The sequence below is a fragment of the Phocoena phocoena genome, chromosome 20 (genome assembly GCF_963924675.1).
Source record: "Phocoena phocoena chromosome 20, mPhoPho1.1, whole genome shotgun sequence".
Classification (NCBI taxonomy): domain Eukaryota; kingdom Metazoa; phylum Chordata; class Mammalia; order Artiodactyla; family Phocoenidae; genus Phocoena; species Phocoena phocoena.
In genome coordinates this window covers 3,553,294-3,566,644 of record NC_089238.1, presented here as the reverse complement: position 1 = coordinate 3,566,644, position 13,351 = coordinate 3,553,294, and the positions used below count along the sequence as shown (strand labels likewise).

The 13,351-nt window shown below is 44.7% G+C and overlaps 1 protein-coding gene across 1 annotated transcript in view; it reads right to left on the bottom strand.

The window, feature by feature from the left end:
- NLRP12 (NLR family pyrin domain containing 12) overlaps positions 1 to 13,351 on the bottom strand; it is a 726,895-nt gene that overhangs the window by 692,438 nt on the left and 21,106 nt on the right. Inside the window, 1 exon segment of the mRNA XM_065899072.1 lies at positions 11,153 to 11,323. Coding sequence (XP_065755144.1) covers positions 11,153 to 11,323 — 171 coding nt within the window.

The window sequence follows — 13,351 nt, the reverse complement described above, 5'->3', positions numbered from 1 at the left end:
TACGTTACTCAATGCATGGTAACCATTATTATTCCTGAGACTAAGGGCAATTAAAACTCATACCAAGTTATTACCTCATTACTAGTGGCCCCAATACTGAATTTTCTCCTTTCTGCTCTTCACCTACCAGGTGTTCTAAGGTCCAAGACTTTCTAGCTAATACCCATTTATAGTCTTCATCTCAAGATGAGATGGACTTGTTTGGGGTGGGTTCAGGACATTCCAACCTTTCCATATTCTAGTTTATGGCAAGAAACCTAGAGTCTCAAGGAAAAAATGGGTCAGGTAGAAATATTTTAGGGGTCAAGATATAAAGGCAGGGCTTGACCTGGGCAAAGGAGGTTCCTAAAGGGGATGGAGGGGTCTTTACCACCATGGCCCTATGTTGTCCTTGGCAGTCCAAGTTAAAATCTTCCAAAACTGGTCAATGCGTCAATGCCAGATGGTCAAGTATTGCAATGCTCTTTCTGAAATATTGAACATGGCTTGTATTTCAGACCGTAAAATGAAGCATGGGGAGAAAGAAAGGAAGGAGAGAGGAAGGGAGGGGAGGAGGGTGGGGGTAAAGTACTGGCCAATTGTTTGTGATGATGATTTACTGGAAACACTCCAAAAACACTTTCAATTTCCCCATGGTCAGAACTTAACAGCTTTCCACACCTAGATGCAAGGGAGGTTGACGATGTAGCCTTTTTTCCAAATAGCTCTGTGGCAAGCTGAATATTGGTACTTCCACTACCAATGAAGTGAAAGGTAATAGAGTTGTAATAAGTTATTCCAGTCCTTGTCGTAAGAGCCTACTATGTGTCAGGCACTGGTGAGAGTACAACACACCAAGGCAAACATTATGCCCACCACAACAGGACTTATCGTCCAGGAGTAGAGGTCTTCAAGAAGTGAGAAAATAAATGTCTCGTGAGAGAGGAACTAGAGGATGCCCTTGGAGCCCCTTCCTGTGAAAGATTCCATTATACAGAGGCATTGAGGGAGACACAGGGGTGAAGAAAGGGGAAGACGGCAGCTGTCTGTACCAATGCATCCGAAGGCTCGGATGTAAGACAGAGGGTGAAAACGTTCAGTATAACTAGAGCTCTGATTGTGACAGAAAAGGGTAGCTGTGGATGATGCCGGGCATGGCCACGGAAGCCACATAAATAAACGCACATTTTATCCTTAAGGCAAAGGGAGCTCACCAAGCATTTTGATCATGGATGTAATATGATGATTTCTACACTGTGTGAAGACCCTTCTGGTTGCAGTGAGAGGAAGGACATATGCAAAGAAAACAAAAGCATGGTAGGTGGGGGGAGACAGAAGAGTTGAGAATGGCTCACCTATTTCTAGTGCTGACAACCAGAACGATATAGGTTCCATAACTAATACTGGTAACCCAGATGGAGGTCCAGCTGTGAGTGACAGGTACACGTAGGTCTTGAGACTTGGTAACATATTCTCTAGCTCTGACCTTATTTTTCAAGATTGCCTTGATTATTCTGCGTGTTTTGGATTTCAATACTAACTTTAGGGTATCAGTGTTCACAAAACACCCACCTGGATTTCGCGTGAGATTGTATCCAAGCTACGGATCAACTTACAGAGAATCATCACCTCTTCAATCTTTCCATCCTTGGAAGTTTCAAACCTTAAATGTGGTATATTTCACCATTTAACTTCATGTTCAGTAACTTCTCTAAATAATATCTTGTGGTATTCCACGTAGAGAATGTGCGTATCTTTTGTTAGATACCCACCAGAAATATCCACTAGTTACATCTCCTCCAGAGAGATCCCTACTTACATGACTTTTATTTTGTAAGTGATATCATTCTTTAAATAACTTTATTGCTTCTGTTGGTTGCTGGTAGTATAAGAATAAAATTGATTTTTTATATGGAATGTGTCTTGCAAAGCTCACTTCTTAATCTTAACCGTTTTAGACTATTTAAGATTATTTTTAGGTTCAAACATTTTTAGGATTTTTTTCCAAAATTAATTTTTTTTTTTTTACTGTCTTATTACCTGGCTAGAACCTCCAGTACATTAATCAATAGGAGTGGTGATAGCAGGTGCCCTTTTCTTAGTACCAATATTATGGGGAATATTTTTAATATCTTACCATTGAGTAAGCTAATTGCTATAATTTTTTGTAGATACTCACTGTCCCAGTTAGAAAATTCCTTTGTATTCTTGTTTTGCTAAGTTTGTTTCCATTCAAAAATAAGAAGGAACATATCCAGTGAGACCAGTTAGGAGGCTGCTACATTATTCCAGGTGAAAGTCGATAACCACTCTGAGAAGGTAGACACCTTTGACATATTTCAGGCACAGAAGCCGTACTTCATTTTATTGTTTAGAAATGATGGGTGGGCAGGTGGCAGGGTCAACAAGAAGTCTGAGTTTGTTATGGTTACCAGAAGGTAAGGGGGAGAGGGATGAACTGGGAGACTGGGATTGACACATACACACTACTATATATAAAATAGATAACTAATAAGGACCTGCTGTAGAGCACAGGGACCTCTACTCAATACTCTGTAATGACCTGTACGGGACAAGAATCTAAAGAGAGTGGATAAATGTATAACAGATTCACTTTGCTGTACACCCGAAACTAACACAACATTGTAAATCAACTCTACTCCAATTAAGAAAAAAACTCTGAAGTTTGTAAATTGGGCACCTGGGTGGACAAAGGGGACCTTTTTTGCCCTCATGCCCACCCACTGGCGTTGATATTGTAGATGAACCATGATAGGTGTGATAAGAAAAGGATACATTTGGGGCAACATCAAGAGAAATCAGAGAGCCTCTGTTGTCCCAAACTGAAAAGTGTTTTCCTTTTCATTGAAATATAATTGACATAGAACACTGTGTAGGTTTAAGGTATACGATGTGTTGCTTTGATACACTTACCTATTGTAAAAGGATTGCCATGGTAGCATTAGCCAACACCTCTATCGCATCACATAATTGCCACTTCCTTTTTGTGGTTGGAATAATTAAGACCTGCTCTCTTACCAAGTTTGATGATGACCATACGATACCGTTGTCTGTAATCACTATACCGTGCACTAGGTCTCCAGGACTTATTTGTCTACTAGTTGCAAGTTTGTACCCTTAAACATCAGCTCCCCATTTCCTCCACCCCCCAGCCTTTACGCACCACCATTCTGCTGTTTCTACGAGTATGGATTTTTAGGTTCCACATTTAAGTGATATCATACAGTATTTTCTTTCTCTGACTCATTTCACTTAGCATAATGCCCTCAAGGTCCATCCTTTTTGTCATAAATGGCAAAATTTCCTTCCTCCTTTCTCATGGCTGAATTATGTATGTATATATAATTTTTTTTTAAGCAGGCTCACTCATCACTCCATCACAGCACTGGTCTAACCTATCTCTCCTTCTCAAGGTGCCCTCACATATGGTGATCTGTTTCTGCAGGCTGATGTTACAGTTGCCTGGACTCATGGGTATTAGGAAAGGTGAGGTTTGAAGGCTGAGATGGCATCTCCTTTCCCTACCCCAGCCCTGCCTCTCTTCCTTCTGTGTTTACCCCCAAGTTCTTTCATCTTCCCCATTACAATACTAAGACTGGATCTCCAGCCTGCCTTCCCTACCTGCTTCCATCATCCCGTCTCATACAACAGGTGCACGGAAGAATCAGGAGGTGGGGGAAAGGACCAAATTCGACCTCCATTAACACCTGTGTTCCTGAGGCAAGATATGTCCTTTCTATCTTCACCTTACATTTGCCGAAAGGAGGGAACAATCTCTCCTTCTTAGTAATATATGAGTTCATGACGTCATGCTACAGGTTTATTTTTTTAAGATTTTTTTTTTGATTTGGACCATTTTTAAAGTCTTTATTGAATTTGTTACACTATTGCTTCTGTTTTATGGTTTGGTTTTTCGGTTACGAGGCATGTGGGATCTTAGCTCCCAGACCAGGGATCGAACCCGCACCCCCTGCATTGGAAGGCGAAGTCTTAACCACTGGACCGTCAGGGAAGTCCCCCATCCTAGGGATTTCTCAGTGCTCCACAGTTGTTACACCATCACCACTGGCACCAAAGTTTCCTAACTCTGAGTTAGGAAAAGGAACTAAAACTTCAGAACGTGGATACGATTACTCGGAGAATGTCCATCCCCTTCTACTATTCCTGGTCCACGGACAGGGCGACCAGTTGCCCTGAGATATTCCCCACATGGGCGGTCTTTGCTTTGCCTCTTCACACTTGTTCCTCAACCACTAGAAACTGGTTTCTCACCCCACACTTCCTCAGAAGCTGCTTTCCTCAGAAGCTGCTTTTGTCACAAACACTAATGTGTTTCCTGGAACTCTCAGCGGACGCTCCTCAACCCTTATTTTGTTCTTCTGGTACTTGTATACGACCACTTCCTCCTTGAAATAGTCACTTCGATGGCTTTTTCTGACACCTGTCCCTACTCACTTCTGACAGTCCCTCCACCACCGAGTTTTCGGGCTCTCCAACACCAGAGCTTTAAGGTTCTATGGTGGACCCACGTTTCTCTGAACGCAAGCCTGGTTGACTTCATTTAATGCCATGGTTTCAATTTCTCTATGATAGATGCCCAAATCTGTTTCTCTTTTTTTAATATTTTAGAAAATTTTATTTATTTGTCTTTGGCTGCGTTGGGTCTTCGTTGCTCCGCGTGGGCTTTCTCTAGTTGCGGTGAGCGGGGGCTACTCATCGTGGTGGTTTCCCTTATTGCGGAGCACGGGCTCTAGGCGCCCAGGCTTCAAGAGCTGTGGCTCGTGGGCTCTAGAGTGCAGGCTTAGTAGTTGTGGCGCACAGGCTTAGTTGCTCCGCGGCATGTGGGATCTTCCCAGACCAGGGCTTGAACCCGTGTCCCCTGCATTGGCAGGCGGGATCTTAACCACTGCGCCACCAAGGGAAGCCCTGTTTCTCTTCTAAATAGAGTCACATTGGTGGATTAGGGCTTCAACATGTGCATTTGGACACAATCCAGTGCATAGCAGGGACTGTCCTAAGCATTGCTTGGGGTCAGCAGCATTCCTGGCCTCTGCCCCCTAGACGCCAGGACCACCCACCCACCCAACGTGTGACAACCAAGTCTCTCTGGACAGTGCCAAATGTCTCCTTGAGGACAAAATTAAGAGTCACCCAGATAAGAACCCCTGGCTTGTAAGGACATAAATAGGGTGATGGAAAAAGGTGGGTGTGATGGGGGACGGACATCCATGAGATCTGGTGGTCAGCTGGGTGAGGACGTGTTGACTGTGCTGAGAAGGGCGGTCACATCAAATACTGAAATGCGTCAAAAACGCTCACCCAGCAGACAGAAAGAACAGCAGGTGGAGAGCCCAAGGCAGGGAAGTAGCAAGACACCCAGCACGACTGCAACAGAGCGAGCAAGGGGAAACCCGGCTGAAAGGGGAGCAAAGAGGTCAGCAGGGCCCAATAAAGGACTTTTTGGTTCATCTTTTTCTTTGTAAACTATCTCGGTCTATTTATCCTCTCCAGCTTTGCTTCCTCTCTTCTCATTGACGTGGACCCTATTGCCAGTCCTCTAAAAAGAGGGGTGTCTTACCCTAAGCGGAGTTTGCAGAATTGCCCCAGACTTGGAACCCTGCCTTTTGCCCCAGATTGAGTGGTCAAAGATGGTGGTTACTTTGGGGGCAAGAACCTTGCAAACCAGGGTTTCTCAACCTTGGCACTGTTGACTTTCGGGGCTAGATAATTCTTTGCTGTACGGAGTGGGGGAGGGTGCCGTAGTGCACATTGCTCAACATTTAGCAGCATCTCTGGACTCTGCCCACCAGTAGCACCACCTCCCCGAGTTGTAACAGCCCCAAATGTCTCTTGACATGCGGGCAAGGAGAGAGAAGAATCACCCCCATTTCAGAACTACTGGGCTGGAGAGAGATCTCGGAATCTAGCCTGGGTCCCGGAACAGGAGCTGGGCATGCTCTGACTGAAGAGTCAATGCGACCCAAATGGATTGAGATTTAGGATGGGATGTCAGGCAGTGGATCTGCTGGAGACAACAGATCCCAGCCCAGCCCTGACCTAAATGTCCGTGTGAGTTTCGCTCACCCGTCATCGACTGTTCCACTGGGTCACTGAGCTCTGATCAGGGTCCTCTGCCTCCATAGGAAGAATGGTATCACCCCGCTCTATCTGGATCCATCTCTCAGATGTGCGTTGGGTCTGTGCTCTGGACACTGGAGGTTTCTCTCTACCTTAAGTGTGAAGGTTTCCCCACCCCTCGCCCCCGGACCATGATGGAATGTTCCACTTCTGGAGGACCCAGACACTTGGTGATCACAGACCTCTTGTTCGGAATCCAGGAATCCGAACTGCTGAAAGAGAAGGTCTGGCAAGTAATCCTGGAAAGAAGTATCAAGCCCCGAGTCTCCCTGGATCCAGCTCTCCGTGCCATCCTTCTTACTGAGCCTTTTATAGAAGTGTCTTTATAACCCCAACTCTGTCTTTCACAAGCGCCTTGTGCAAAACAAGAGTGTTACTTGTTTAGTGTTTAGCATTACCTAAACTCCAGAAGAAGGTGAGGTTCCCATCAGCCACTCATCAGGCAGCTGTGACTGCCTCTGGTTTACTGGTTTCTGACTTAACCTTGGTTGCCTCTCCCTTAACACTGATGCTGCACCAAGGGCAAAAAAGCCAAGGGAACCCCAGCCCCTGGAAAGCTAGTCAACTCTTTCCCAGTGAGGTGTAACGTGGCAGTTCTGACCTCTGCTTTAGCAGCTAATCCCGAGTGGACCTTGCATACCGCCGAGGTGCCTCAGAACACAGTTCTAAATCAACAGGTAATAGAAATGGCCCGAAGTCCGTCAGCAGGAGAATGAGTTTTGCTTGTCTCTACAGCATAATGTGAAAGAATAAACAGACAGAGTGTGGGACGTCTCTGGCGGTCCAGTGGTTCAGACTTCGCCTTCCATTGCGGGGGGTGTGGGTTCGATCCCTGGTAGGGGAGCTAAGATCCCACATGCCTCGCAGCCAAAAAACCAAAACAAAAGCAATATTATACCAAATTCAATAAAGACTTCAGAAATGGCCCACACCAAAAAAAAAAAATCTTTAAAACAACGAAGAGTCAACAGACCGAACTCAGCAATAAAAAAGAATGAACTACTGAAGTACAGGCATACCTTGTTTGATTATGCTTTGCAGGTTTTCTTTTTTTCTACAAATTAAAGGTTTGTGGCAACTCTGTCGAGCAGGTCTACCAGTGCCATTCTTACAACAGTGTTTGCTCACTTTCTGTGTCACATTTTGGTCATATTTGCCTTATTTCAAACTTTTTTAATATTATTATGCTTTATTCTTATTATTATCCGTGATCAGTGATCCTTGATGTTACTATTGTAATGATTTTGGGGTACCAAAAACTACACCTATGTAAGAGAGAAAACGATAAATGTTGTGTGTGTTCTGACTGCTAAAAAAAACCCACGAGAGGTTAGATAAGTATCCCCTTGGGGGAAGGACTCGCCTTCCCATGCCTTGGTCTCCTGGTTCATACGCATGGCCTGGAAGAGAGCCCTGGTGAGACCAACCCCAAAGCCAAGAGTTCGCCTCCACTTCTAGTAATAGGTGTCCCCCACCTTCTCTCTGGGACTCACCAAGGCTAAGCAGAATGGTGAGAGGATGAGCCATGATTCTGCAACCATTCAAGCCCTCTGGCCCCAGCAGAGCTGAGCCACGAAGGGACTGAGGCTGGGATGCTGAGGGAGGCCCTCCTGACACCACAAGGCTGAGGTTTTTAACACCTGCTCTCTCGAAGGAAGAGACACTACCCCTCCTAGGTCTTTACTTTACCCAGCTGGGGAGCCGTGGGAGGGTGCAGTATCCTGAAGACATCGCACGCTGTCCAGCTGCAGTGGGGTTTTCAGCCTCAGGGCGATGAGTGTCGTGTGTGCATCGTTGGACGTTTAGCAGCACCCTTGGCCTCTGCCCACTAGAAGCCAGGAGCACAGGCGGCTGTGACCCAGAAAACGCCAGAGGAGTCAAATCCGTAGAGACAAAGTAGATTAATAGGTACAGGGGTTCCTTCTGGGGTGATGAAAAGGTCCTGGAACGTGATGGTGGCACAAGGTTCTGAACATACTGAATACTACTTGAAGACGATGAAAATGCTACCGTTGATGGGACGTGTATCACGCCTTGATTTTTTAAAAGTCTCCAGATATTGCCAGACTGGGGGCAAAGTCCTGCTCAGTGGCAGGGAGTCCTCTCCCTGTTTCCTTCTTTATAAATAGATCAAATAACATGGTCTTTGGAGGGCAGGGGGGAATGAACTGCTGTAGCGTGTCAATCAGAATGTGTTTAACATTCTGGGAGGGTCTGGCCCAGACGCTGTCAACCACAACCTCTCTCGACTATATTTGTATCTTTTTAAAAATATTTATTTTGGTTGTGCTGGCTCTTTGTTGCAGCAGGCAGGCTCCTTAGTTGCGGCTCGCCCGTTCCTTAGTTGCGGCATGCGGACTTCTTAGTTGCAGGACCTAGTTCCCTGACCAGGGATCGAACCCAGACCCCCTGCATTGGGAGCGCAGAGTCTTAACCACTGCGCCACCAGGGAAGTCCCTGTATCTTTTTTAAAACACAGAAATCCTACCCAAGAGCTTTGTACTCAAGGAGAACGCTGAATTTTGACTCCGTCAGCCTCGCCTCTGATACCGTGATCACTCCTTCTAGTCCATACTCATCTATTCCTTTGAAATCCTTGCCTAACCATGTCCCACTAAACACCGGTATCCAAAAGCCTGATTTAAGTTAGTATCGGCTGAGTGTCACCCCAAATACCACAGCAGCCTTGAGTGTTTGAGCAGATTTCTCTTAATCGGGGCCTGCTAAGGATGGCAATGCAACACAGAGAAAGAAACTGGGTCCTTCCTGGGATCAACGAGCAACTAAGGTAAGCCATACTACCTCCGTACTTGAGTTCATAGATCTATGTTAACTTGGGGTCTTTATCTTCTAGTTGATGGGTTGAAAGAACTAATGTGATGTTTAACCCACAAAAAATATGGCACAGAAGGAATAATGTGAAAGGGATATGAAAGGTAAAATGAGACACAGAAAATGGAAGACAATATATAGAGATAAAAGCCAAATTTTCTCCCAGAGTTCTGAATCCCTAGCATAAAATAAAAAATAGGAAATAAAAGGAATATCCATACTTAAACATGTCAGTACTCAAAAGACAAATCGAAGAGAACATCTCAACAGCCAGAATAAAGCGGTGACTGACTACAGAGAAATGCTACAAAGAAATGCCAATTTGACCCAGAGCAGATATTCCAACAGCAACAACGAAAGCTAAAACCTATGCAATAAATGTTGAGGGATAACACCTGTTAGCTTTCAAGTGTATACAAGCTAAATTATTCAAGGTTTCCGGCCCCCCCACCCCCCCACCCCCCCGCTGCGTTTGGTCTTCGTTGCTGCACACGGGCTTTCTCTAGTTGCAGCGAGCAGGGGTTACTCTTTGTTGCAGTGTGTGGGCTTCTCATTGCGGTGGCTTCTCTTATTGCAGAGCACGGGCTCTAGGTGCATGGGCTTCAGTAGTTGTGGCATGCCGGCTCCATAGTTGTGGCACGCCGGCTCCACAGTTGTGGCTCACCAGCTGTAGAGCAAAGGCTCAGTAGTTGTGGCACACAGCTTAGCTGCTCAGTGGCATCAGGACTCGAACCTGTGTCCCCTGCATTGGCAGGCGGTCTTAACCACTGCACCACCAGGGAAGTGCCAAGAATAAAGTTTTAAAAATACATTTCATCTCACCTAAAAATGTGAAATTTGGGGGTTTTACAGTTATCAGGTGAAAACTGTCAGGGAGAAAAGTTCACTGAAAACGTTATCCTAAATCCAAAACAAATTGTGTCGTTTAAGCTTTCAACCTGAATCACTAACTATAGGCCACTGTTTCTGTAACTGGGACTTTATGATAATGTTCCCTATCGATAAAGACTCCTGTATCAGTATAAGACTACTTAAGGTAGTCTTATCACCTACCTCTTAAGTTTGGTGGACATATTAAGGAAGGAGCGATTACTCACTTTTGTCAGTGCCTAGAAATTAGCACCAAATGGTGACTTTATTTTTTAAAGCTCTGAACTGGCTTTCCAGCCTTTTCTACGAGTTACCAGCAACAGGTATGGATTACATACACACAGAATCACTGCACATTTAAAGAGAAGAGTGACGTGGTCAGATGTATGCTTCTCAGTAACAGCACAGTTCAGAACAGGAACTGGCAAACCATAACACATGGGCCAAATCTGGCCTGTTGCCTGTTTTTGTAAAGTTTCATTGGAATGCAGCCCCGTCCAGTCACTTATGTGTTGTCTTTGGCTGTTTCACACTATAATGGCAGAGATGCATAGTTATGACAGACCATAGAGCCTGCAAAACCCAAAATATTGGGTTAGCCCAAAAACTTTGTTTGGGTTTTTCCATAACATCTTATGGAAAGACCCACATGAACTTTTTGACTAACCCAGTATTAGCTAGCTGGCCCTTTACAGAGAAAGCTTACCAACTCCTGGATTAGAATATAAAACTGATAAGATAAGAAAACCACAAGCCACACTGATCATGTAGGCTCATTGGGCAACTATTATATTAGGCCAAGAAATACCTGCACGAGGGCAGAAAAGTAGAAGAAACCCACGTAATCATCTATGAACGTTGTAACATTTGTTCCTAGACTAAGTAAGCCAAGTTTACCCTAAGTTAGCTGCTGGGCATATTAATAAGTACAGCATCAAACAAAGTGCTTTGCTTTTTATTATCCTTGTGAGAGAAAACATTTTAACATCAAGTGGGTACGTGACTTGTGCGGAATTTACCAGAAACCAGAGGGTGAAAAACCAGTGCCCAATTCTACGTTTTGATCTACATTTTGATTTGAACGTCAAACGTAATTAACATTTGACGTCCTTCATTAATGAGATGTCTTAGAGATATCAGACGGCCCCCTCTGGGGACACGCGAGAGAGTTATCTTCCTTCAGGAGAGGAAGTGACAACATAAGGACCTGGCTGTTCTGGCATTATTGCATTCAATCGTCAACTGTGGATTGCTTTCTTTCACATCCTTCAACAGCTTCTGGATTTCCACGGTAGGTTTGTCTATCTTCAACCTGAGTGTCCTTAGGGGGCCATTCTTCTGTTTTAAAGCCTCCAGGAGCACCATTACGCCACTCTGCCCCAAGATGTTCTGGCCCAGGTCCAGAGTTTCTAGGCTCTGGTTGCTAATAAGAGCAGAGGCGAGATCCTGGCAACTGAAAGGGGTGATGGAACAGCCCCAGAGCCTGTTGAGAAAGTACAGAAACCCACTCATTTAAGCGAGCTCTTATGGAGAATCTACCGTGTTGCCAGGCGTACTCTTACTTGCTGAGGACCTAGCAGCAAAGAAATGAAAATTATTTTCTTCATGGAGCTTATTTTAGTGACATCAGGACACGCTGTATTGAAGACGGGGATATAACAGTGTCAGAACAAAATAAACAGGATTAGGATTAATAGGACAGAGGAGGATTAAGTAGATTTGTGATGGTCAGTGAATTCCACATTGCAAAGATGATAGGAGGGGGAAAAGTAAAATACATTATGATATTTGGGGGAAGGAAGCCAGTGTAGCTGAAATGCCAAGCTAGCAGGAAAGTAGAAAGAGTGGCTCATAACTATTTATAGGATCCCAGAGAATCTTGTAGGCTATTAGTGATACGAGGAGCTTTTGAGTCTTTTGAAAGACAAGTGCTATGGCCTGGCTTGCAAGTTGAAAGACACCTCGGGGGTGATGGGTTGAGAACCAACGCTGGGAAATCAAGAACTGAAACGTGCAGACTACATTCAGAGATAATGCAATAAATCCAGATGACATACTGAGTGAAGTCAGTCGGACAGACAGAGACAAATATCTTTATATGATATCGCTTACATGTGGACTCTAAAGAAACGGTACAAATGAACCTATTTACAAAACAGAAATTAAGTCACAGATGTAGAAAATAAACTTGTGGTTACCAGAGGGGAAAGGTGTCGGGGAGGGATAAATTGGGAGATTGGGATTGACGCATACACCCCACTATATATAAAACAGGTAACTAATAAGAAACTAATGAATAGCACAGGGAACTCTATTCAATACTCTGTAATGGGGGCTTCCCTAGTGGCGCAGTGGTTGAGAATCTGCCTGCTAATGCAGGGGACACGGGTTCGAGCCCTGGTCTGGGAAGATCCCACATGCCACGGAGCAACTAGGCCCGTGAGCCACAACTACTGAGCCTGCGCGTCTGGAGCCTGTGCTCCGCGACAAGAGGGGCCGCAATAGTGAGAGGCCCGCGCACCGCGATGAAGAGTGGCCCCCGCTTGCCACGACTAGAGAAAGCCCTCGCACAGAAATGAAGACCCGACACAGCAAAAATAAATTAATTAATTAATAAACTCCTACCCCCAACATCTTCTTTAAAAAAAAACAAAACTCTGTAATGACCTATATGGGAAGAGAATATAAAAACGAGTGGGTATATGTATGTGTCTAACTGACTCACTTTGCTGTACACCTGAAACTAACACAACATTGTAAATCAACTCTAGTCCAAAAAAAAATTTAAAAATCCCTACGACAGCTGGTAACCCAGATGAAGCATTAGTGGTATATAGGTGGTGGGGTGGCAGACGGTCATCTCGTAGGTATCTGGAAAGAGGTGCCTCAAGAGAGTTTGAATGTGAGCTGTGAAATGATGAAAGGAACAAAAGAGCAGAAGCCTGAGAGTCAGTGAACAGAAGAGGACTGTGTTCTCTTAGACGTTACAGCTAGTTGTTATTTAAGCTAGTGATGTATTATGTTACCATGGCCTCCATTCCTCATCTCCTGTTCCCAGAGCTCCTTCTAGACCAAAAGATGTCTTTGCCGGTGGAGGACAGAGGGAGACACTCTTTGGGGTAGATACAGCTCGTGCCAGATTATACATACCCTAGTTAGCCAACTCAAGCCAGAATGACCCCTCCCACATGCCCTTGACCGTTGCACCACCTGCACCTCTACCTATATGTGGAGCCTCTAACCATCCTTGTGCTGCCCCAGGCACTACAGTAGCCACTGGAGATACAGAAAATAGCTTCGATTTCCCTCTGAATAAAATTAACAAGTAAACGGATGAACAAAACATGGTATATCCATACAATGGGATATTACGTAGCCATATAAGGAATGACATGGTTACACCTGCTACGATGCGGATAAAACCTTGAAAATATTATGCTAGCTGAAAGAAGCCCGACACAAAAAGCCACATATGAAATATACAGAATAAGTTCATCTTTAGAACAGAAAA